The sequence below is a fragment of the Bombina bombina genome, chromosome 1, assembly GCF_027579735.1.
Source record: "Bombina bombina isolate aBomBom1 chromosome 1, aBomBom1.pri, whole genome shotgun sequence".
In the NCBI taxonomy this organism is placed as follows: domain Eukaryota; kingdom Metazoa; phylum Chordata; class Amphibia; order Anura; family Bombinatoridae; genus Bombina; species Bombina bombina.
In genome coordinates, this window is record NC_069499.1 from 1,137,398,781 (window position 1) to 1,137,424,911 (window position 26,131).

The 26,131-nt window shown below is 39.0% G+C and overlaps 1 protein-coding gene across 1 annotated transcript in view; it reads right to left on the reverse strand.

Annotated features, from left to right (window-relative positions):
• Window positions 1-26,131, reverse strand: part of ZNF385C (zinc finger protein 385C) — a 133,327-nt gene that overhangs the window by 68,177 nt on the left and 39,019 nt on the right. Inside the window, 1 exon segment of the mRNA XM_053717873.1 lies at window positions 11,015-11,125. Coding sequence (XP_053573848.1) covers window positions 11,015-11,125 — 111 coding nt within the window.

The following is a 26,131-nucleotide window of genomic DNA, read 5'->3' on the forward strand; positions in this document are numbered from 1 at the left end:
TTTAAAAATAAGCAAAACTTAAAAATGGATCATCTACAAAACATTTATGCAAAGAAATCTAGTGTATAATGTCCCTTTAAGCTGGTTTTGTTCTGCTTTTTCTTTTACATACTGAAGAGCTGGTTGGGGGCTACCAAGCTTTTATGTGCTGTGTTCTATGCTTAGAATCTCCTTTTTGTTCAGAGGAACAATCTATAATTGTATTGGTAGTTAATGAGGGAACTCTTCTAAGTACATTTAATGGGCCATCATTATTCATTTTGCCTGCTTTTCATGTACTTACATCTATAAACTGTTATTTCCCATTCCCTCCCATAGAGCATGGGGTGCACTTGAGCACATAAGTCTATGCTACCCAGTGATTTACAGCTGCTTATAAAAGTGCACAAGCTTTTTTTAAAGGTTGCCTCTGAACTGCCACTGCAAAGGAGACAACAAGGCCAGACTGGGATGAGAAATAGACCCAGGCAGCAGCCCCCCCCCCATTATGTTATTTAACCACACATCATACTTGGCAAGTATAATCTACTAGTTTGATTTACAAAACATTTAAAGTTTGTAACCTTCAGTCTCTGTATTTTGTAAACTGTTTTTTATTAAATAGAAAAAAAGTGAAACATAACCTCCCCCCAGAAGCTATTGACCTTCATATTTAAATAAATAATAAGTGCTTATTTCTCTTTATCCTGTGTAATTACTGTCACTTAAAATAACAGGCATATGAGCACTAAACTGCACTTTCAGAAAAAAATAACACAAACAGACATCCTAACATGACCCAAAGACACAGCAAGCTAGTCAGAGGCAAAGCATCATGCACAAATAATAATGCTGGTGACTGGGCGGAGCTTATGCAACTGGTGTGTCCTGTATGCCCTATGCTCAGTCTAGGCCTGGGAGACAAAGTTAAAAGATTATATATATATATATATATATAAAGTTTGCAGTACATGTATGCCTGGATTGCTTTGAAGTTGCAAAAGCCTGTAAATGTTCCTAACAATAGTATTCTAAAAGATTTTTTGCAATGCATTGTTTAATTGCTAAAATACCGCCCTTGACCAATTTTTACATTTTACAGAAAACAGTCTAAATATTGAACTTACTCTGATACTTTATTTGAAAACAATCATTCGAAAGTGACATTGGATTTATGCTTAAAAATATTTGAAGGAAAAAAATAAATAAACGATGCAGTTTCTGGGAAAAAAAAAAATTCTCTTCTGGAAGCTGCATGTTTTGCCTCTTAGACATTAAAGGAACTAAAAATAAAAATCTTTCTTTCATTATTCAGATAGATCATAGAATTTTAAACTTTCCAACTTAATTTAATTTTAATTTCTTAATTCTCTTGCTATTCTTTGTTGAATGAGCAGTAATGCTCTACTGGGAGCTGAAAGTCAATAACACGAGACATTTATGTGCAGCCACCAATCAGCAGCTTCTGAATCCACCCAGGTATATTTCAATCTCCCAAGTCTCTTCCAACCGGGGAGATGAACAGCTCCAGCCCACTTGTGATTGGCTGTGCGTAGTGTTGCACATGAGCGCAAAGGAGAGCTTGTGTGCAATGTTAAATTCAGGAAGCAGATTGCTGCCTGCCAGAGGAGAGCTCAGGCGGACAGGGGTGAATATGTACACTCCTGTCCGCCATGGATTGATAAATCAAGCTCTAAAGAGTTACTTTTAGGACTTGGGTGTTGCTGATGTAATGAAACAAGCTGTGACAACATAATAAAAAAGATGTAAAACTTATATTGATACCCCTGTAGAAATTGTAGCAGTGGATAATGTCTTACATAAGAGTTAACAATTTGATGTAGTTTGATCCATAATTAATTAAGCATAGCTTCTAACAAGATGTGGCCAATAGAATTATTTGTAGACACACCACTGAGGTAAAACTTCACCAGCCCTGCTTTAATACAAACTTTGGTCTTGGTGAATTATGCTTCCATCGGGGTGTTGGATCCTTTTATATCAAGAAGACTTTTGTGGATGGTCCTTGGTGTTACAAAAAAAAACATGATGAATCTCTTTTAGGTTCTACGAAACAACTTAAAGGGACACTCAAGTCAAAATTAAACTTTCAGGATTCAGGTACAGCATGCATGTGCAGTCTTTTTATATTTACATGTTTTAAGTCACCAGCTCATACTGAGCATGTGCAAGGATTCACAGAATATATACGTATATGCATTTGTGATTGGCGGATGGCTGTCACATGATACAGGAGTGTAAATAGACATAACTTTAAAATTTGTCGGAAAAAAATCTACTACTTATTTTAAGTTCAGACTAAGTGCTATTGCATTGTCTTTTTTAATGCATTTACGGGTCCTTTAAACCAGTGTTTCTCAACCACAGTCAATAGCCAAATTCCACCCATAAATTGCATTATTTGGAGGAGCCAATCTGGGCTTTAGTCTGCAGACAAAAAGTATAGCCACAGTCATAAAGTTAGTATAAAGTGCATTGTTTTGCGGTTGTTATCAGTTAAATATAATTAGGCACTGATCTGTTGCAAAGTTAGCATTGAGAAGTCAGTAGGGTACATTTCAAGTTCTGAGAAATAGAAAATCCTAAATTTCAGGCTAAATTATATAAAAATAGGGCAAAATAAACTAAAAAAATAAACATTTTATTAAAAACTCTCAAGGTGTTTACTGTCCATTTAAATACATTATATATCCAAAAGAATGTGGATACCCCTACTTATTATTGAGTGCAGTTGTTTCAGCCACACACATTGCTAACAGGTGCATAAAATTCAGCACATAGACATGAATTCTCCTTAGACAAACACTGGCAGTAGAATAGGTCAGTGACTATAAATGTGAAGAGCTCAGTGACTATAAATGTGGCATTGTCATAGGATGCAACCTTTGCCACAAGTCAGTTTGTGAACTTTCTGCCCTACTAGATTTGACTCAGCTGTGTTAATATTGTGATTTGGGAGCGTCTAGGAGCCACAGCAGCCTTGTCACAAAGCGGTAGACTGTGCAAACTCACTGAGTTTAGGGTAGAAAAATCACCTATAATCTGTTGCATCACTCACGCGAGAGTTCCAAACTGCCTCTGGCAGCAACATCAGCACGAGAACTGTGCGTTGGGGGAAATGGGTTTCCGTGGCTGAGCAGCAGTACACAGGCCTCAAATCAACATATGCAATGACATATTAATACAACAAAAGAAAAGGGGGCGCCCTTGAGAGTATCTATAAATGGTAATATGTAGTATATGAGGTAGCTTATATGTTACCAATAGAAATGCACTTTTCAGTATAAATGATGATACACTGATTCAGTAGTAACTAGTATATATGTTGTGGACAGAGTAAATAGATGTTAACCTATACAATTTGATAATCACAATGTTAATAGGACAGTTGTATCTCACTCAAAACTAGTATATACGTTGTGAACAGAGTAAATAGATGTTAGCCTAAACAATTTGATAATCACAATGTTAGTAGGATAGTTATATCTCACTCAAAGATAGTGGTTAATGGGTGACAATGATCACTATATTGTCCTTTATAAAGGTCTTGATAGTAGAATACCAAGGCAGCAATCTGTAGTGGTCCAGACCAGGATCCAATTAAGCAATCTAAAATATCAAACAGAGACAGATGCGCCACATGGCCCAATATTGTAGTTTCCAAATTTATGTAGATTTTACTATATAGTTGAACTCACATGTATTGGAGCACCTCAATTGGTGCAAATGACACAGTCTGGGATCTATAACAGTCACCCAGCAGACCGGCCTCTCGAGTTGTTCAGGGTATTTGGTGAAGCATCCCCAATGATGCTATAGAGACAAGCTGGGATTAATTCAGTCACCCAACAGACTTAGCTCGTGGCATACAGCATGCAATAGTCCTCTCAGTGGTCTTTAGGTCAGTGATATCCTCAGATAAAAACCAGTTCATAGGCAGCAAGTGTTTATAGTAAAAGTTAAAATCACTTTAATAAAATAATATTAAATTGCGACGCGTTTCTCAGTCTCAGACTGTTTCCTCAGGCATAATAAAATGGTTTACAAACACTTGCTATATATTCCTAAACAAACCACTTAACATAATTGGTAACACTTGTTGTGGGTGTGGTTTATGACATCATCAGTATCCTAGCTACTGATATATTTTAGCAACAAATGTGACACAGTATTGTATACTTAAACAATGTACATCAGAGTTTACATTTTATGAGTCAAGTGAAACAATCTACCTCATACTTTGCAGTGCAAATATTAATCATAATACATAAAACACATCAATATTATAATATTGTAGCAATACATATATTTCCCCATATCCAGTGAGATTTGTCTCATGCTACTCAATCATATCTGATTCCTATCTCTATTTCTATTTAATGTCTAGGCTGGGTCTGTTTTATATCAGAACATCTTTAATCCATTGTTTAATGGTTTATCTTTTTTCTTATTTAGTTTTTAAGTGTCTGATCCCTCTCTGCCAATAGCCCCAATCTACATTTAATATGAGGGTAACTATTTTTTGTTCAAACCTTTGTATTAAACATTATAAGCCCTTTGATTTATTGGTATGTAATAGTTTTATAATCTACTGCTGTGCATAAACTGTGATTTCAAATGGCAGGTTGTTGACTAACCTTATAGGGCTATTGATCCATTAGATTCGAGTAGTTTCAAACGCCATCTGATGTTCTAAATGGCGTGTGTGTTGCGCTAATGCGCATGTGTACAACGTCAATGTGTATGTGAGTAATGTTGCCAAGGGAACAAATAGTGTTAGTCAATTATACGTTGTGCGTAAAACGTGATACGTCCCAAGCTGCGCCAGTGCGCATGTCAGCACTGCTAAGGCGTCTCAAGCTTTCGTTGCCAAGGGAACCGGAATCCCATTCAATCTCACGTTATGCGTGTTATAGCCTTACAGCTGATAGGTTAGTATTATCTTGTAGGAGGTTTTTATTGTTTATGCTAGTGCGCATGTCAGCATTGCCAAGGAGTCTCAAGTTTTCATTGCCAAGGGAACCAGAATCTCATTCAGTCTCACGCTATGCGTGCTATAGCCTTTCGACTGATAGGCCAATATTATCTTGTAGGTGGTTTCCATTGTCCATGGGAAATAGACACCAACTACAAATTGAGACGTATATATTTGCTCTCTTGTCCACAGTAACCCCCATATAATAATGGCATATTAGTGGAAAAAATATATAATAATAATAAAGAGCAATATCATATTCCATGTGTACCGAGTCCTTCCCATCATAACATATCGTAGTGGGATATGATTACAGACATGTAATGACATAATACCATATTTAGAACAAATGTTAGCCAAAATGATGTATGTTGTTATACATCAGGATATGTATGTATATATTGTTCATATAGGAAATCATAAATATTATAAATTTTATAAATTTTATAAATTTTATAAAACTAGATCTCTTTTGACTCACAGTGTGTGTATTTCAGTACTCCCTTGGCAATGAAAACTTGAGACTCCTTGGCAATATTATAATATTGATGTGTTTTATGTATTATGATTAATATTTGCACTGCAAAGTATGAGGTAGATTGTTTCACTTGACTCATAAAATGTAAACTCTGATGTACATTGTTTAAGTATACAATACTGTGTCACATTTGTTGCTAAAATATATCAGTAGCTAGGATACTGATGATGTCATAAACCACACCCACAACAAGTGTTACCAATTATGTTAAGTGGTTTGTTTAGGAATATATAGCAAGTGTTTGTAAACCATTTTATTATGCCTGAGGAAACAGTCTGAGACTGAGAAACGCGTCGCAATTTAATATTATTTTATTAAAGTGATTTTAACTTTTACTATAAACACTTGCTGCCTATGAACTGGTTTTTATCTGAGGATATCACTGACCTAAAGACCACTGAGAGGACTATTGCATGCTGTATGCCACGAGCTAAGTCTGTTGGGTGACTGAATTAATCCCAGCTTGTCTCTATAGCATCATTGGGGATGCTTCACCAAATACCCTGAACAACTCGAGAGGCCGGTCTGCTGGGTGACTGTTATAGATCCCAGACTGTGTCATTTGCACCAATTGAGGTGCTCCAATACATGTGAGTTCAACTATATAGTAAAATCTACATAAATTTGGAAACTACAATATTGGGCCATGTGGCGCATCTGTCTCTGTTTGATATTTTAGATATGCAATGACAAGCGTCGGAGGGGAGTGGTGTGGAGCACGTGTTCACTGGAGTGGTGAATCCTGCTGCTTCAATATCTGGCAAAATGATGGAAGAATCTAGGTGTTGTGGGTGCCTACCGAAATGCATGGTGCTTACTGTAAAGTTTGGTGGAGGAGGGATAATGGTCTGGCACTGTTTTTCAGGGCTTAGGCCAGGCCACTTAGTTCTAGCGAAGGGTCATCTTAATGCTACATGATACAAATACATTTTAGATAATTGAGTACTTCCAACTCTGTGGCACCAGTTTGGGGTAGTCTCTCTTCAGTTCCAACAGACTCTCTTCTGTTTCAGCATGAATGTGAGGTCCATGAAGACATAGTTTGAGAAGTTTAGTTAATTATGTACAAGGCAGTCTCAGCAAGGGATTTACCGTATCTGCCCCTTATTTCTCTTGCAGATTCCAAAATAATAGGGACAAGAAGGACCAATATCTGACACCCTGCTTTGGATGACTTAAGAAAAGTCAATATTCAGAACATATGGCCACTGTCATTTATTTCAGAGATATCTGAAAGCTTCAGAATGAGTATCTTGTAATTTAGTGAGGATTACAGAGCCTGAAAGGGACAGTCTTGTGATCTGGTCACCACTACATTTTGGGCACAAATTAATATTTCTTTAATAGCCCCATATGTGGCCCCCTAAGACTACAAATAGTACTTTTAACCAGTATATTGGTATCACAAAAAAAAATATTTAAAATCAAGCAGAAGTAGCTTATGAGGACCACATGAGTTCTTTGTTCCTCCTGTTGCTTACCACTAGCATAGTGGTACATCCCAACAGGAAGCATCCCTTTTTGGCTAATACCATAATTGTTGTCTGTTCTTTTGCTTAATTCATTTCCAGTTTGCAGATTTGTAAAGAAAATAATTCTGTGTTTTTTCCCCTTTAGAATGCAAACGACTTGATAACCTCATATTATTAGACACATAGGGGCTGATTTATCAAGTGTTGGGTGGACATGATTCGCTGTAGCGGATCATGTGCACCCGACATCGCTAAATGCAGACAGCATACACTGTCGGCATTTAACATTGCACAAACATTTCTAGTGAAATGCTTTTGCAATACCGCCCCCTGCAGATTCGCAGTCTATCGGCCACTAGCAGCAGGTATCAATCAACCTGATCGTTATGATTGCTGTCCGCCGCCTCCGAGCAGCTTCTTAACTTATGTTTCCAGCGAGCCTAATGGCTCGCACGGAAACTGCTGCATTCACAGCTTGATAATTCGGACCCATAGAATTTGCATCATTGGGACACAAAAACCTCATCAGATTAATTAAATCATCATGAAAACATATGAGTATAAACAGAAGACCAGACAAAATAATGTTTTAGTGTTTATGGTAACATTTTTTATTGTGGGTAAATGTAATAGTTTTGGGAAAGCGAATAGGCCATAATAAAAAGATAAGGTTGAACATAAAACATTGTAGTGTACTACAGAATATACATCAGTTACACACAAATGCTATACATGCAAGTTATTTCCTTTCTCACCCAGGAGACATAAATCTTGCAATATTATGCTTATACATAGGTTCAGCAATCTCTCCTGCTTTTAACCTTTAGTGAGGGCCATAACCCTTTGTAATTACAACACACACATACAAAACAGAGACGCTGCAGGGTAAAGACGCTACAGCCGTACTCTGCAGGCAGCTGCCAGTGTAGGAACATCACATCAGCATTTTGATTGGAGACCATGGGGGGTTGAGGTTCACACAGGGACAAAGGAGGATACCACCAATCTTTGAATACATGACTAATATTTCTCATAATCAGACGTTTGCAAATTAATCCTTTAATAGAGATAATTACCCTGAAATAAGCAGTTTGTTTCTAAGTACCCAGATGACATATTTAAAACAAAATTAGGAAAATGTATTAAACTCACTGTTTTTCCTTATTAAAGGGAATGAGGTGCACAAGTTTCCTACCATTAACCATTAAAAAATATATATATTTATATACAGTATATATATATATATATATATATATATATAAAATATATATATATATTTATATATATTTAAATCACTGGAAACAATCACTCAGACAGTGTGGTTGCAGGCTCACAAATTTGAACATGTTTTATTTATGAAGCAGTGATTTAAACTGCTGCTTCCTAAACCCTCTCTGCCAACTTAAGAGTTGGCAGATGAAAATCATCCCAGATTTATTCAAACGTTGTGATTGACAAGCTCTGCTCTCATGCAATTGGTTCACTTGTGCAAAGCTAAATTTAGGGAACAAATGCTCCCCAGAATTTGTGATGAAATGTGGACAGCCTTGTTCGTCTGATAATTGATAAATCTAGCACAGATTGTAAACTTTGCATTAATAAACAGAAGTATATTAAAGTATCAAATGCGCACAAATTACAGACTTTATAATGCACTGCAACATATTATTTTACTTCTACTTACTTTTAGCCAGCCACCCCTCTGTGCTACTTTTTTATTCTCTTAATAGGTGGGTGATACAGCCAATGTGAAGCCATACTGAATGCACTATTAAAAACTATTACACCTGCTTTTTAATGTCAACAATGCCTACAACTGACAGACCCATTTCTCTTTTTTTCCTTCCTCTGATTTATTGCACATATATCATGATGTTCCACTCTTCAGTCTTGTTAAAGGGACAGTCAAGTCAAATTAAACTTTTATGATTCAGATAAAGCACACAATTGTAAACAGCTTTCCAATTCACTTCCATTATCTAAATGTGCAGTCTTTTTATATGCACACTTTCTGAGGCCCCAGCTCCTACTGAGCATGTGCAAGATTCAAAGGATATACTTATATACATTTTGTGATAGGCTGATGGCTATCACATGATGTATTAGGTACTAACTGACATTTGTTAGAAAAAAAATCTACTGCTCATTTGAAATTCAAACTAAGTGTGTTTGCACTGTCTCTTTATTATGCATTTATCGATTACGTTATTCTACTGTGTTTAGTGGTCCTTTAAGTGATTTGATCCTATAACAGTGATATCATTTGTCAAGTGGCATATGTACATATACTGGCACAAATGTGGGAGACAAATCCTGTATGTGTGTCTTTCTAGCTTTGTACAACAACACAAGTACATCATTACACCATGTTGGAAACAAACATCTGCAATTGTACAAGGCAAAGCCTTGATTAAAGGGACAGTCTACTCCAGAATGTTTATTATTTGAAAAGATAGATAATCCCTTTAGTACCCTATCCCAGTTTTGCATAACCAACACTGTTATATTATACACTTTTAACTCTGTGATTACCTTGTATCTAAGCCTCTGCAGACTGTCCCTTTATCTCAATTCTTTCGACAAACTTGCATTTTAGCCAATCAGTGCTGACTCATAAATAATTGCACAATGTTATCTATAATGCACACATGAACTAGCATGAAAATTGTAAAAATGCACTGAGATAAGAGGCGGCGTTTAAAGGCTTAGAAATTAGCATATGAGCCTACCTAGGGTTAGCTTTCAACAAAGAATAACAAGAGAACAAAGCAAATTTGATGATAAAAATAAATTGAATTTTTTTTTTTTTTAATTGCATACCCTAGCTGAATCATAGAAGTTTAAATTAGACTAGACTGTCCCTTTAATTTGAAACGAGATGTGGCACTCTGTAAAACATTTTTTTTATTATATATTAAAAATAATACAGTTGCTATTTATTTAAAATGAAAAAACAAAAGTTTTTTTTTACCAAATACCTCATCTCTGTTTCTCTCATATTATGTTACACTAAGTATATGTCCTGTCACTAGGAATATTCTATATATCTAGCGTAAACATTGCTTATTTGATACATGTTTATACATGAGTACCGTAGATATCTTTGTTTTGCTTAATAGTCTAAAATTTGCTCAGTGCACTTTTAAGTGGGGAAAAAAATATTCATATTGATATGGAAATGAAAGCAAAAAGCTATTGGTGTTAAATGTCTCTTGATTAATTTAATTTGACCTAAATTATGCAAATACACAGATAAGAGACCATGAAACATTAATGTGCTATTTATTCTATGATATATATTAATATCAAGCATATTCTTTTCTACAAACTCTCTAGTCAGGAAACCCTGCTATGTCCAGAACGTTCAGTCTTGGCCCTGGCCGTCATGCACACACATCCATGCACTTTATATTTGTTCTTTCTGGCCAGTCATGTGAGAAGCACAAGCTCAAGAGAAGTCTGGTTTTTCTAACCCACTGGTTCAAAAACATTTGTGCAGTTAGTCAAACATTGCAATAGGTCTTAGCAGAAAACTGAGTGTTTTTGTTTTGTTTCTGCTATGTAACAAGTGTAATGTAATGGTTAATATTAATAGCATCCTGCATTTTGCAGGACAGTCCTGCTTTTGAAGCTATGTCTTAATGTCCCTCCTGGTACTTTTAATACTGTTTATATGTTCTGGTTACAGAAGTACAACTGGGGATCACCTAAAGCCTACAGATAAATGCTGGTTCCTGTCCACAGACCATCTAGCTGTGCCCTATTCTTATATTACTCATTCACTAGCACTATAGTATGAACCAGGAATTAGGGAGATTTATCTCAATGTGACTTCTTAGAACACTTAGCAAATCTAACTTTATGTAGGTGTCTACAAAAAAGGAACTCATCAATCTCTTTGAAAAAAACCACCAAGGTATTTTCTGAACAGCCTAAAGACTGTTGAATATTTCACACTGAACAGGAAGTAGGGAAGTGACTTGGAACAGCTGTTTCCAAAATCCTGAGTAGAATAGACTGAGGTCTTACCAGGGAGTTGAACCTGAGGTGACAGACATTGCAGGATATAAATGGTTTCCTTTTCGGAGGAGATGGCCCGCCAAATGTATGATTAATGACAGCTTTCTGCACTGGGTCCATCTGCAAAAGGCAGAACACACAAAATAACCTTTAATATCAGGGAATCTTCACGGCTCTAAGGGCAGTTTATTTTATACGATGAGTGTTAATCTATTATAAGTATAACCATCTCTCTAAACAAAGCAGTGCTTCTCTCAAGTGACTGGGACATAAAAGTTATCATCTTACAGAATAGTATTAATTATTTGTATACAATGCACTAATGCTGTAATATCTATTTTTTTATTTTAGTGAGGACCCCTCCTTTTTTAGGAGCTACCAGTCAGCATACTAAATCAAGCACACGTGATAATCATAATGACTTCTTAATAACGAGCATATGCAGCTGAGTGCCCCCAGAGGGCGCAGAAATTCTTTCAAATAAATCATTTGCTAGCGCTAGATCACAGAGTCCAAATACTATTGCAGCACTTACATTCATAATGAGTCCCTTACTGACCCTAAATAGCTATGGGGTCAATCACAATCCTTTAGAGAAGAAAAATATCTAATGATTTTAAATAGAAAAACACCATTATAGTATATGGGGATTTCTATAGATAAATCATTTTATATGTTTTTATTTTAAATTATTAAGCACAGAGGTTTCTTTTAGCAGAACACATCAAACACATAAGTAGCTATGGCCATTAAAGGGACAATAAAATCAAAATTAAACTTTCTTGATTCAGAAAGAGCATGTTATTTTAAACAAATTTCCAATTTACTTATTTTATCTAATTTGCTTTGTTCTCTAGGTATCCTTTGTTAAAAGGGATAGCTAGGTAGGCTCGGGAGCAGCAATGCACTAATTGGAACAAGCTGCTTATTGTTGACTGCACATATATGTGTCTTGTCATTGGCTCACCGGCTGTGTTCAGTCAACTCCCAGTAGTGCATTGCTGCTCCTTCAACAAAGAATATCAAGAAAATAAAGTAAATTTGATAATAGCAGTAAATTGGAAAACTGTTTAAAACTGCACTTTCTGAACCATGAAAGAAAAAATCATGTCCCTTTAATACAAATACATGATACTCTACAATAAATTGGCGCATGTAGTTTATGCATTAGAATGTGCCTTTAGTTAGCACTTCAAAGTAATAAAAACATAAATTATGCTTACCTGATAATTTACTTTTCTCCAGATGGAAAGAGTCCACAGCTGCATTCATTACTTTTGGGAAATAAGAACCTGGCCACCAGGAGGAGGCAAAGACACCCCAGCTAAAGGCCCAAATACTCCTCCCACTCCCCTCATCCCCCAGTCATTCTGCCGAGGAACAAGGAACAGTAGAAGAAATATCAGCGTGAAAAGGTGCCAGAAGAATAAAAATACAGATGCCCCACATAAAAAATACGGGTGGGGAGCTGTGGACTTTTTTCATCTTAAGAAAAGAAAATTATCAGGTAAGCATAATTTATGTTTTTCTTCATAAATGGAAGGAGTCCACAGCTGCATTAATTACTTTTGGGAAAACAATACCCCAGCTATAAAGGATAGTGAATGCCAAGACGGGAGGGTACAAGTGGCGGCCCATTGTGAGGGCACCAGGCCTGAAACCACTACCCAACAAAACCCCGTTTTGTCCAAAGCCGAGAACATTGAAAGGGAAAAGCCCCAGGGACACTGACCTGCAGATAGTCCAGAAGCCTAGAAGCCTAGACCACAAAATCAGACTCAACTGAGCCAACAGTCCAGGAGACACCATCGCCAAGTGGTCGGCCTTCAACCACACACCCCTTACTAGCGAAGGGAACACCAGCCCAAAACTCCCAAAGGGACAGGGCAAGAAAAAAATCAAAGGAAATCGAAAGGACACCACAAAATTCCAAAAAGGAAGAGCCCCAGAACGAGCCCAGTTTATAAAGACCCAAATGGGTCCACGACAAATAAGGGGAGGCAACGCCCAGATCAACAATAACACAAGTTCTAGGAGGAAGCACCGAAACGACAACTGAAGACGTATCCTCAAGTCGTCAGCACTTAGAATACTAATGTATTCTGCACAAATGCGTGTAGCAGACCCAGACGAGTTAAACACCCGGGTCAAGAACATGCAGCCATCATCAGGACGACCTAAGAAAGAATACTTACTAGAAGTAAAATGCGGCTAAACAAGATATCAGATTGTACCCTCTAGGCAATCCCAGCCACCAGATCGACACATAGGTCCCAAAAGGGGAGAAGCATAGAACCTCAACTAGGCCCATTACACCCCCAAGGAACAACGATCTCAGGACCTACTCCCAGCCGGGCCAGCCCAATTGTCAGTAGGTCCGAAAACAGCGGAACAGAAGAATCCTGACACCCGCTCACAAAAGAGCGGAAAAAATGGCTTCAGCCATTCCACAGAGCCTGGGAACCCACCTGAAACTCCATAAAGACAGTCGACAAGGCCGAAGACCCAGAAGAGTCTAGCAAAGGCCCATCTCGATGCGGAGCCAGCAAGACTCCAGATAGAACAGAACAACCCAGAGAGCATGCCTCTCTCCAAATAGGTTAAACCTTCTGTTCCATCCCCTGAATCTAGGAAAAGTCCTAAAACAAGGCCTCCATAGGAGAGCAAGCCCCCCCTAAGAAAAAGGGGGCCATTAGAGACAGAGCACCTGCCCACGAGACACAAGGCCTCAGGCTGAATCAGAGAGCACTCTCCAATGCAGATGAACCTGGAAGGAATCCCCTGAAAACTTAGCGCACAGACAGGGTGCATTAGCTGCAGCGGTTACCCTATAACCCTTTGCCTGCAGAACGGCAGAACCATCAGGTTACTTCAGCAAACCATCCAAGGGAAACCATTCATTGAGCGTAGGCAAAGCCAATGAGTAGCGGTCCTCAGGAAATTTGGCCAACTGTGACCAGATCTACTAGCCAGACTAAAGGTCATAGCCCAAATATCCGGAACAGGAGAACCCCGAACCCACCCTAGATCCTGAAAAGACTGGTAACAGGATCCTGAAAAGACTGGTAACAACCTGCAACGGGATCCACAAGGGAAAACGCTGAGCAAAAGCCTCAGCACCCGGAAGAACCAGGGCAATGACAGGTTTGAGCCCCCAATTGTTTAAAACAAACAATATCCCTGAAATGTAAACACCCCATCTGATATAAAAAAACAGACCCACAGGGAGATATTAATTTAATATCCAGGAAAACAAGGAGAACGAGAACACCTCGCAAGTCCTGACCCAAGGAAGAGACCAACCAATGCCGAAGTCCATGCTAAGGCATCTCGAACCAAGACACTAGAGCCCATAGGCGTTTGACTGCCACAAGACGTGCAAGCAAGGGAATACCACAAAGACAAGGTCACTCAATCAAAAGTTAGTCTCCACCTCATCATACGAGACAGAGGAGTACCTAAAACCAAGGATGTGGAACATCCCCAGGTCCGAGAAAAATCCTAAGCAGAGTCCAAAAGAACTCTCTCGAAGGGAAATTCAGGTCCCCAAAGGAGACCCAACTCACATGGAGGAACGGACAAAATCCAAAAGGTTTCAAAGAAGAGAGCAACCATCTCCCGAAGGGAAACCTAGGGCCCCATAAGAAGACCTAACCCCCATGGAGAAGTCCAAGGTCTCACTGACAAGAGAACCACGAAAGGAACACGTCCAACAGGACAATTCCTAGACCCTCCAAAAGGCCAAACTGCCTTAAACCAGCGGTAAGGAGATGCTAAACCCCCAATCCTCCCATGTGAGGAAGAATACTCTAGGTACCGAGAGAATTGGAAGCAAAAGGAGTGACGCAGCGGAACGACGTTGACCCAGTCAACCAGCTTGAAAGCTCAATAAGGACTGAAACAATCCTTCCAGCCTCACGGACCCACGAGTCCTCGTTAGAATGCTTAGCTGAAACTTGTAAAATAAAAAAAGAAACATAAATAATAAAGTGAGCAGTTGGCGCCTCAACCGGACCGGCCGAACAGGCGCAACGTGTCTGAACAAGCCACAAGACAGAAGATCTGAACCCAAGCAGGACTAGCCTGCAGACAGGGCCATAACGGTCAAGCTGCCTAAATCCTCCATCAGAGGGGAAGAGAATAACAGACAAAACATAGGACTAACATGTCCCTTAACAAACTTCCACAGAAGTAAACAGCGAGAATCGATCCAAGAGAAAGTTCCCAAAGGAAACATATAATCAAAAATAAAGGTCATCCTAACCGGATAAAAGAAAATAAACGGCAACCCATAGATAAACTCCCAAAAAGAAACAGGCATACCCGCAGGACCAGCCAAACGGAACCCTTATCTTCCAACAAAAACTGGGAAAGATTTCAATAACAGACAATCAAGAGATTATGGCATCCCCTCATGTCTAATGCCATTCAAAGTAGAATACTGCGGATTCCCGTATCCGTCAAGGATAGGAACCTCTAACAACTCAAAATCGCGTCTGAGTAAAACACAAAGGTGCGCTATTCTGCAACGAAAGGCACAACACTCAGGGACAGCTACACCCGCAGGGAACTGTATAGGCCCACCCAAGGCCGGGAGACCCGGGACAATAGGGCACGAGCACAAACGCAAATAAACGTCTGGACTTTGCAGACACATAATCGCCAAAAATATGTGAAAGCGAAAACGAGCTGAAACCTCCGGGGGGATCAAGCCGCCCTGCAAGGCGGGATAAACATAATCTGGGTTACCCGCATGTGTAGTAGTAGGGAGCGGTAGGGAACTTGCCTCTCAGAGGACAGAACCCCCAGAGGCAGATGGCTCAGCGGACCCTTGATTCCCCGAGCCCAAAGAACAAGAAGCTCTAATATGGCATATCGAACATAACTGATTGACCTGTATCAATGGGGCCAATTTGCATTCTTCACAAGTTGAAGAATCTGAAATTTGAAAAGTCTCAGCATCAGAATCTTCCATAACTAGATACAGAATATAATAATATGGACTAAAGAAAATTCTAAAGGACACCTGACACCCACAATGGCTGGGGCACTCACCACCTCTAAGAACCAGACACTAGCAGACTAGAATTTTTCAGTCGCCATACGGTCAGGAATGTAGAAATGGAAGACCAGAACGTAAACACGTCCAGTCACAAGATGAACCATATAGTAAAAAAAAAAGCGCCTAACCATAAGGTTGCGTCACTTCCAAAGGCCCTTCCTTATGTTCTAAGCCGAGAGCCCAGTTAACACTACACATAAGCAGATTGAATCACATAACAAACATGATTAAAAAAAACCCTGTTCAATAATCCCCCTCGGGAGATATTAACCCTTGATTCCAAGATACCAAAGGAGCCTCACTGAGGCCATATATTATATACTTAATAAGTTGCTTGTGGAGCTGTTAATATGAGTCGGGATGGTTTCGCAGAAAGACTCTTCCTGCTCTATCTTTTATCCAGGCCCTCACTGAGAGACTTATAGGATTACTTAAAACTCCCGTCCCATGTTGAAGAGTACTACCCTCCATGAGAGACAAAACAAACTTCTGACACTTCTCTGCCAACCTCCTGGGACAAAAGGCAAAGCATTACTGGGGGATGAGGGAAGTGGGAGGAGTGTTTAGGCCTTTGGCTGGGGTGTCTTTGCCTCCTACTGGTGGCCAGGTTCTTATTTCCCAAAAGTAATGAATGCAGCTGTGGACTCTTTCCATTTATGAAGAAAATATATGTTCCTGCAAAAGCAAACAATCTGGTTTGTGAAAATGGCCCTTGCAATTGTTCTGAGAAAGTTCCACATGACTATGGGCCGGATTCGGTAAAACGTTCAGGTCTAGCGAGATTCTATAAGATGCTTTTTCAGCTTTACAAGACCCCATCAGGGATTATTTTAAGGGCAATTTTTACTTTGGGAACTGTGTATCCTATTAAGAGTAGTTTAGTAATGTTCTTTATGTAATGGAGAGACACTTACTTTACAATATAGAGCTCATGATAATGTACACTGGTATTACAAGTTGTCAGCAATGCGAACGTGACCTCACGTTCACATTGCTGGGAAGCATTGCTCTCTCAAGAGCGCGCTTCCATAGGCTCCTATGGGAGCCTCGTTCTGGTGTCGCCAGAGACGGCATCATAACTTCAGCGCCAGCTAAGGGGGTAAATTGCGCAGCGATGGTAGCAATCAAATATATATGTATATGCTGATACACATATTAACACATACATTTATTTGTATATAAGCATATACATCTATATTTACTGGGAACACACAGTTCCCATTGACCGCAATGTAAACACCCCACTTTCACCAACTTTAAACCAACAATACTGCCTAGTGCAGTAATTATATTAAAAAAGAAAGATACTGCCATCTTTATATTTTAATAAACTACACTAGACAGTATTTTGGGGGCATTTTGGGGCAGATTTATAAAATTAACCAGAGATCCGATCTCTGGTTAATTTAATAATCCCTAATTGCCTCCGCTATTTTAATAACACTTAGAACTACATCAGTCCTCCATATCTACCAAAGGTTCTCCATGTTTAAAAAAGAAACAGAAAATTAAAGGGATATGAAACCCACATTTTTTCATTCATGGTTCAGATAGAGCATGCAATTTTAAGCATCTTTCTAAGTTACTCGTATTATCAATTTTTCTTTGTTCTCTTGGTATCTTTATTTGAAAAAGAAGGAATGTAAGCTTAGGAGCAAACCCATTTTTGGTTTAGCACATGGGTAGTGCTTGCTGATTGGTGTCTAAATGTCGGGATGTTAGCTTACATTCCTGCTTTTCCAAATAAAGATACCAATAGAAAAAATAAATATTGGTAATAGGAGTAAATTAGAAAGTTGTTTACAATTGCATGCTCTACCTGATTCATTAAAGAAAAAATTGGGTTCAGTATCCTTTTAATTTGCAGCAGAGATAACTCTGAGTGTTGCTTTTTCTACCAATGATCATCCTTAAACCAGAATCCTTAGTAGGTTGGGACTGGCACTCGGCTAGGGTTGCCACCTCAGCCATGTTTTCCTGAACACTTATGAGTTACACATGCTGCAGGGTGTGCAGGGAGGAACGTGTATTGTGTTTCTGGACACCCTGCAGAATGTGTAACTTAGAAGTGTTCTGTATTTTGAGGGACGGGTGGCAACCTTACACTCGGCTGTTATGTAGAAGAGATGTCTTATTACACAGTCATTCTGAATGAAGCACCCTGTGTAAGCTCCATTTCTGTTTTACTGCCAAGTTGCTTCCACTTCCCCAACTTCAGATATTGCTGTACACTTTCACACTGAGCTAATTATAAGCCTCATTAATTCATTTTTCTTAAAGGAAAAAAGTACTTAGAATAAGATTAAAAGTTGGAAAAATATTTATAGGCATTTGATCAACATACTTCTGTTAACATATATATTGCTAAAATAAATAATGCCACTTTACAAATACAACCCTCTCCTAATACACAAGTATGTAGCATGCACAAGAGTCTGCCTATGAATGCTTTTATTACAGCCGCCAGTCATTTTACAGCAGCAGCAAACATTTTAAAGGGACATAAAACCCAAACATTTTCTTTCACGATTCAGATAAAACATTATCTATTATCAAAATGTCTTTGTTTTCTTATCCTTTGTTGAAAAAGTAATTTAGGCGTGTGCACATGCCTGCAGCACTATATGGCAGCAGTTTTGCAACAATGTTAAACATTAGCAAGAGCACTAGATGGAAGCATGATTTCCAGTCCTGTAGTGTTCCAACATGTGCATGCTGCCTATCTAGATATCTCTTCAACAAAGAATAACACGAGAATAAGGCAAATTTCATAATAGAAGTAAACTGGAAACTTTTTTTTAAACGGTATTCACTATCTGAATCATAAAATAAATGTTTGGGGTTTCATGTTCCTTTAATTTGTGACCACTTGTCACAAACACCTGCCTTGGAATAAGCAGCACTTCCACTGTATATAGTCTTTGAATATATTTATTTAAAATAATCATACCACCTATCAAGCGCTTTTTTCTTTCCTTTAATAAACAGACCCAATTTGGCTAACCTCTCTTAAAATCCTCTATTTCCCTTATTAGTTTTGTGGCCCTTCTCTGGACTTTTTATAATTCTGCAATGTCCCTTTTTTAAATTGGTCCCCAGAACTGCACTCCATACACAAGGTGAGGTCTTACCAGGGATTTATAGAGTGCAATAATTATGCTTTCTTCCCTCATATCTATGCCTCTTTAATACATGCTAGTAAGCTGCCTTGCATCACATCTAGTCCCATTTAAATAAAGAGTAGCTTGCATATTTTACTTCCAAAATTATGTAGAACCTTACATTTATCAGTATTAAAGGTACAGTCAAGTTCAAAATAAACTTTCATATTAAAATAGGACATGTCATTTTAAACAACTTTCCAATTTACTTTTATCACCAATTTTCAGTGGCGTCACTCGGGAGGTGCGGGCCGCACCTGGGTGACACCCTCCAGGGGGTGACACCAACAAAAAAAAAAATTGTTTTTATTTTATTGAAATTCAAAGAAATACAAAGTTGAGATGCATAGATTTTTTTTTATTAGAGGGGCTGGCATTTGTGAACATTAGTGGGACTGGGGAAGTTGTAGACACACAATTTTTTTGCCCCTTTAGCCAGTGCTGCAATTTCAACAAATAGTTTTCCCAGCTGCTTTTGCTTGTTTGTACTTTGCTTCTCCCCTGCCCAATTTCTCTATGAATGTTGTGGGCATGCCGTGGGGCTTGCAAAGTTGCGCTGCTAGCCTAAACCTGCCTGCCTATCTGTGCTCACTGCTCAGTGACATGTGGAGCAGTGGAGTCACTCACTGCTGTGCTGTCTCTCTAAACGGGAACTGGGAAATCGTGAAGGGATGCCTGGCACCTGACCGCATGACTATTTGACACTGTCTCTAAAGTGAAGGAGCCACGTATGATGCCCACCAGACCTTTACGGTTACCGTACACAAAGTGCACACTGAACAGGTAGGAGGGCGGGTGTGGGTGAGCAGAGTGCAGAGGTGATTGGCCATAAGAAGCGGTAGGCATGCGGCCCGGGGCTGTGCACTGACAGACTTGGAACAGAGTCAGAGAGCAGAGTTTTCATAGTTTGCGCGCCTAAACCTTTTCTTCAGTGATTTATTTTAGAGTGCTCTGTTTTTCTTTCATTTGATGCTCTGCTGAGCTAGGGAGCAGCTCTAAAGCATGAGCTTTATAATTTATGCAGTGCAGTTTACATATTTTGCATGTGTGTGTCTGATTTTTTGTGTGTGTGTGTGTCAGTGTTTTTGTGTGTGTGTTTTTGTGTGTGTGTCTGAGTGTGTTTCCGAGTGTTTGTGTGTGCATTTGAGTATGTTTTTAAGTGTGTCTGAGTGTTTGTATGTGTGTTTGACTGTGTTTTTGTGTGTTTCTGCTTTCTGGGGGGGGGGGACACCATAACTTACCGCACCGGGTGACACCAACCCTAGTGACGCCACTGCCAATTTTGCTTTGTTCTCTTGGTATTCTTAGTTGAAAGCTAAACCTAGGTAGGCTCATATGCTAATTTCTTAGACCTTCAAGGCCACCTCTAATCTGAATGCATCCACTAGAGGGTGTTAGTTCATGTGTGTCATATAGATAACAGTGAGCTCACACACGTGAAGTTAACTAGGAATAAGCACTGATTGGCTAAAATGCAAGTCTATCAAAAGAACTGAAATAAGGGGGCAGTTTGCAGAGGCTTAGATATAAGGTAATTACAGAGGTAAAACCAGTATTATTATAACTATTGGTTACACAAAACTGGGGAATGAGTAATAAAGGGATTATCTATCTGTGTTGATATGTATATTTATTTAACAAAGTTGTAAATGTGCTACATTTATCCTCTGTGTTTTTATTTTTGAGAATTATTTGTTAAATTTATGCTATATAATGATTTCCTTAAATCAATGCATTTTGTTTTCTTAAAATTAAAAGTTTTGGTTGAACCCTTATAACATTGCTTATGGAAAATGATTTCAAACATAACCATATTATGATAAGTTACCTAAATGCTCTTTCACTTTAATTTGTATATTATTTATGTATTATTTGAAAGCACTAAATCCAGGATAACTTTATTTTTAGCTGGCTCCTCTATTAATTGTGACATGAAGTTATCTTTGAGCGTACTTAAAAACGTATCCCCCTTAGTATTGCTATTTTCATTGGCCCAATTTATTTTTATGTACATAAAATCTCCTATAATTACAACACTGGTATTAATAGAAGCCTTTCCTATTTGCATTTGTAGTTGAGTTTCCTCCATGTTACCAATGTTGTGGGGCTTGTAGCATGTTCCTAATAATAATTTGTAGGATTTTATCCTCACTCTTTATTTCAATCCAAAGTGTCTCTACATTATCAAGTGTATTATCATGAATATCTTACCTATTATTGTGGTTTTAAGGTCAGGCTTAATTTACATGCAAATTCCTCCTCACCTTTTGTTACCCCTGTCCCTTCTTAACTCCTTAGTGACCAGACCATTTTTCAATTTTCTTACCATTAAGGACCAGGGCTGTTTTTACATTTCTGCGGTGTTTGTGTTTAGCTGTAATTTTCTTCTTACTCATTTACTGTACCCACACATATTATATACCGGTTTTCTCGCCATTAAAAGGGCTTTCTAAATATACCATTCTTTTCATCATATCATATAATTTACTATAAAAAAATATAAAATATGATGAAAAAATTGAAAAAAAACCCAGACTTTTTCTAAAGTTGACCCCCAAAATCTGTTACACATCTACAACCACCAAAAAACACTCATGCTAAATAGTTTCCAAATTTTGTCCTGAGTTTAGAAATACCCAATGTTTACATGTTCCTTGCTTTTTTATTTTTTTACTAGTTATAGGGCAATAAGTACAAGTAGCAATTTGCTATTTCCAAACCATTTTTTTTTAAAAAAAATTTTTGCAATAGTTACATTGTAACACTGATATCTTTCATGAATCCCTGAATAACCCTTTACATGTATATATATTTTTTTTTAGTAGACAACCCAAAGTATTGATCTAAGCCCATTTTGGTATATTTCATGCCACCATTTCATCGCCAAATGCAATCAAATAAATAAAATTGTTACCTTTTTCACAAACTTTAGTTTTCTCACTGAAATTATTTACAAACAGCTTGTGCAATTATGGCACAAATAGTTTGTAAATGCCTCTCTGGGATCCCCTTTGTTCAGAAATAGCAGACATATATGGCTTTGGCATTGCTTTTTGACAATTAGAAGGCCGCTAAATGCTGCTGCTCACCACACTTGTATTATGCCCAGAAGTGAAGGGGATAATTAGGTAGCTTGTAGGGTTAATTTTAGCTTTAGAGTAGAGATCAGCCTCCCACCTGACACACCCCACCCCCTAATCCCTCCCTGACCCCTCTCAAACAGCTCTCTTCCCTCCCCCACTCCCCAAAAGGTCACCCCCATCTTAAGTACTGGCAGAAAGATTGCCAGTATAAAAATAAAAGTTTTTTATTATTATTATTAATAATAATAATAATAATTTATTATATATTTTCTGCAGTGTAGGATCCCCCCTTACCACCCAACCTCCCTGAGTCCCCTCAAACAGCTCTCTAACCCTCCCCTCTCTACCTATTTGCCTCCATCTTAGGTACCGTCTGCCAGTACTTCCAGCGCTTGAAACCCTTGAGGACGTACCTGGAACATTTTTGGTCATTAAGGGGTTGATAAAGTGTAACATTTTAAGGTAACAGTCCAGCCATGTGAATCATTCCACCAGGTTTCAGTTATGCTAATAATATCATAATAATCTTCTGCTGCTAAGAGGTCAAGCTACCTTATTTTACCTGTCAAGCTTCTTGCATTTGTTGCCATACATATAGGGGTCAATTTATCAAGCTACGGTGGACAGGGGCATACATATGCACCCCTGTCCGCCGCAGCTCGCCTCTGGCGGAATTCATACAATTTGGCATTCTTGTGCAACACCGCCCCCTGCCCACGCACAGCCAATCACGGCCGTGCAGGAGCTGTCAATCTCCCCGGGCAGACGAGACCGGGGAGATTGAAATTCGCCACCTAAGAGGTGGAGAAGAATTAGGGAAGCAGCAGTCTTATGACCGCTGCTTCATAAATACGGACTGCAGGTTCTCTTGTGAGAACCTGCAGTCGTAGGGGTTTGAAGGCAGGCAAAGTCTTTGATAAATCAACCCCTTAATATTATTGATCTTATTTGTTGCTACTTGGTGCTCTTCCCTCCAAATTTTGCAATGTGACATTTCCTAAGTGTATCCTTCTGTGATTTAAGCTTGTGAGATATTCTAGAATTATCATATTCACAGACTAATCTACTTGATCTATTATGTTTGAACACTGAAATTATTTATATACCGCTTGTGCAGTCATAACGCAAATGGTTGTAAAAGAGTCTCTGGGATCCTTAATGTTCAGAAATAGCAGACATGAATAGCTTTGCCATTGCTTTTTGGAAATTAGAAGGACGCTAATTGCAGCCACGCACCACACTTCTGAAATTTTTGGCAAGAAAGGTGTTATTTAGCCGATAAGGGTAATAGTATTCTAATGTAGGGATTTCCCTCCCACCTCCCTAATCCCTCCCAAAGAGCTCTCTCGCCCATACCCACACTCCTCAGTATATGGGGCTTTTTTTAAATTATATATGTATATATATATATATATATATATATATATATTTATATATACAGTATCTCACAAAAAAGAGTACACCCCTCACATTTTTGTAAATATGTTATTATATATTTTCATGTGACAACACTGAAAAATGACACTTTGCTACAATGTAAAGTACTGAGTGTAAAGCCTATATAACAGTGTAAATATCCTGTCCCTTCAAAATAACTCAACACACAGCCATTAATGTCTAAAAGTGAGTACACCCCTAAGTGGAAATGTCCAAATTAGGCCCAATTAGCCATTTTCCCTCCCATGTGTCATGTGACTCGTTAGTGTTACAAGGTCTCAGGTATGAATGGGGAGCAGGTGTGTTAAATTTGGTGTTATTGCTCTCACACTCTCTCATACTGGTCACTGGAAGTTCAACATGGCACCTCATGGCAAAGAACTCTCTGAGGATCTGAAAAAAAGAATTGTTGCTCTACATAAAGATGGCCTAGGCAACAAGAAGATTTCCAAGACCCTGAAACTGAGCTGCAGCACGGTGGGCAAGACCATACAGCGGTTTCATAGGACAGGTTCCACTCAGAAAGGCCTCGCCATGGTTGACCAAAGAAGTTAAGTGCATATGCTCAGCGTCATATCCAGAGATTGTATTTGGGATATAGACGTATGAGTGTTGCCAGCAAGTGTCAATATTTTGTGTGGCCACCATTATTTTCCAGCACTGCCTTAACCCCCTTGGGCATGGAGTTCACCAGAGCTTCACAGGTTGCCACTGGAGTCCTCTTCCACTCCTTCATGATGACATCACGGAGCTGGTGGATGTTAGAGACCTTGCGCTCCCCCACAGATGCTCAATAGAGTTTAGGTCTGGAGACATGCTTGGCCAATCCATCACCTTTACCCTTAGCTTCTTTAGCAAGGCAGTGGTCGTCTTGGAGGTGTGTTTGGGGTCTTTATGTTGGAATACTGCCCTGCGGCCCAGTCTCCGAAGGGAGGGGATCATGCTCTGCTTCAGTATGTCACAGTACATGTTGGCATTCAAGGTTCCCTAAATGAACTGTAGCTCCCCAGCGCCGGCAGCATTCATGCAGGCCCAGACCATGACACCCCCACCACCATGCTTGACTCTAGGCAAGACACACTTGTCTTTGTACTCCTCACCTGGTTGTCGCCACACACGGTTGACACCATCTGAGCCAAATAAGTTTATCTTGGTCTCATCGGACCACAGGACATGGTTCCAGTAATCCATTGCCTTAGTCTGTTTGTCTTCAGAAAACTGTTTGTGGACTTTCTTGTGCATCGTCTTTAGAAGAGGCTTCCTTCTGGGACGACAGCCATGCAGACCAGCAATATAGAGAGTGGTGTACACAGATGCACACCACACCCTTTAGGGTGCGCCTCCCATTCACATATAGTGCATATATAGTATATAATAGAACAATATAAAAGTAGACTAATATAGTAATAAAAAAGCCACAGCAACAGATGATGATACAACAGTAACAATATATTTAACAATCTAAAATGGTATATAAAAGTCCATCAGACAAAAAGATAGAATCCCAAAAAGGCAGCAGCACTCTGTCAAAGGACGGTCATCCTGATGGTCAGAATCTGGGAAGAGAGAGAAACATAGGCGCCACCATGTCCTAGTACCACCAGAGCAGAGATATGTGAATACAAGTAGAGAAATATACTCACAAACATAAAGCACCCAAACGGTGCTAATGAAACAGACTGGAGCTTCACAGTAGTCCAGCTCACTGTTAACCCTCAACAGGGATCCGGTAAGAGTTCCTTAGGAAGGCCTATGGTGAGAAGCAGGATACAAAGCACCTCCAGGTGCAATAACAGCAAGCTGGAGTCTCAAAGTCGCCCAGTAGACTATTAGCAAGGATAATCCACAGCTACCAGCAAGGAGAGATTGTGAAAGGAGAGATTGTGCAATATTGCACCACAGCTTGGTAATTAAGTGAAATACCACAGAAGCAAGTGTATATAAAAGTTTAAAATCTTTAATAACATGCAGACCAAATTGATGCAGTGTGCGGCGTATGGTCTGAGCACTGACAGACTGACCGCCCACCCCTTCAACCTCTGCAGCAATGCTGGCAGCACTCATACGTATATTTCCCAAACACAACCTGAGTGGAACCTGTCCTGTGACACCGCTGTATGGTCTTGCCCACTGTGCTGCAGCTCAGTTTCAGGGTCTTGGCAATCTTCTTATTGCCTAGGCCATCATTATGTAGAGCAACAATTCTTTTTTTCAGATCCTCAGAGAGTTCTTTGCCATGAGGTGCCATGTTGAATTTCCAGTGACCAGTATGAGAGAGTGTGAGAGCGATAACACCATATTTAACACACCTGCTCCCCATTCACACCTGAGACCTTGGAACACTAACGAGTCACATGACACTGGGGAGGGAAAATGGCTAATT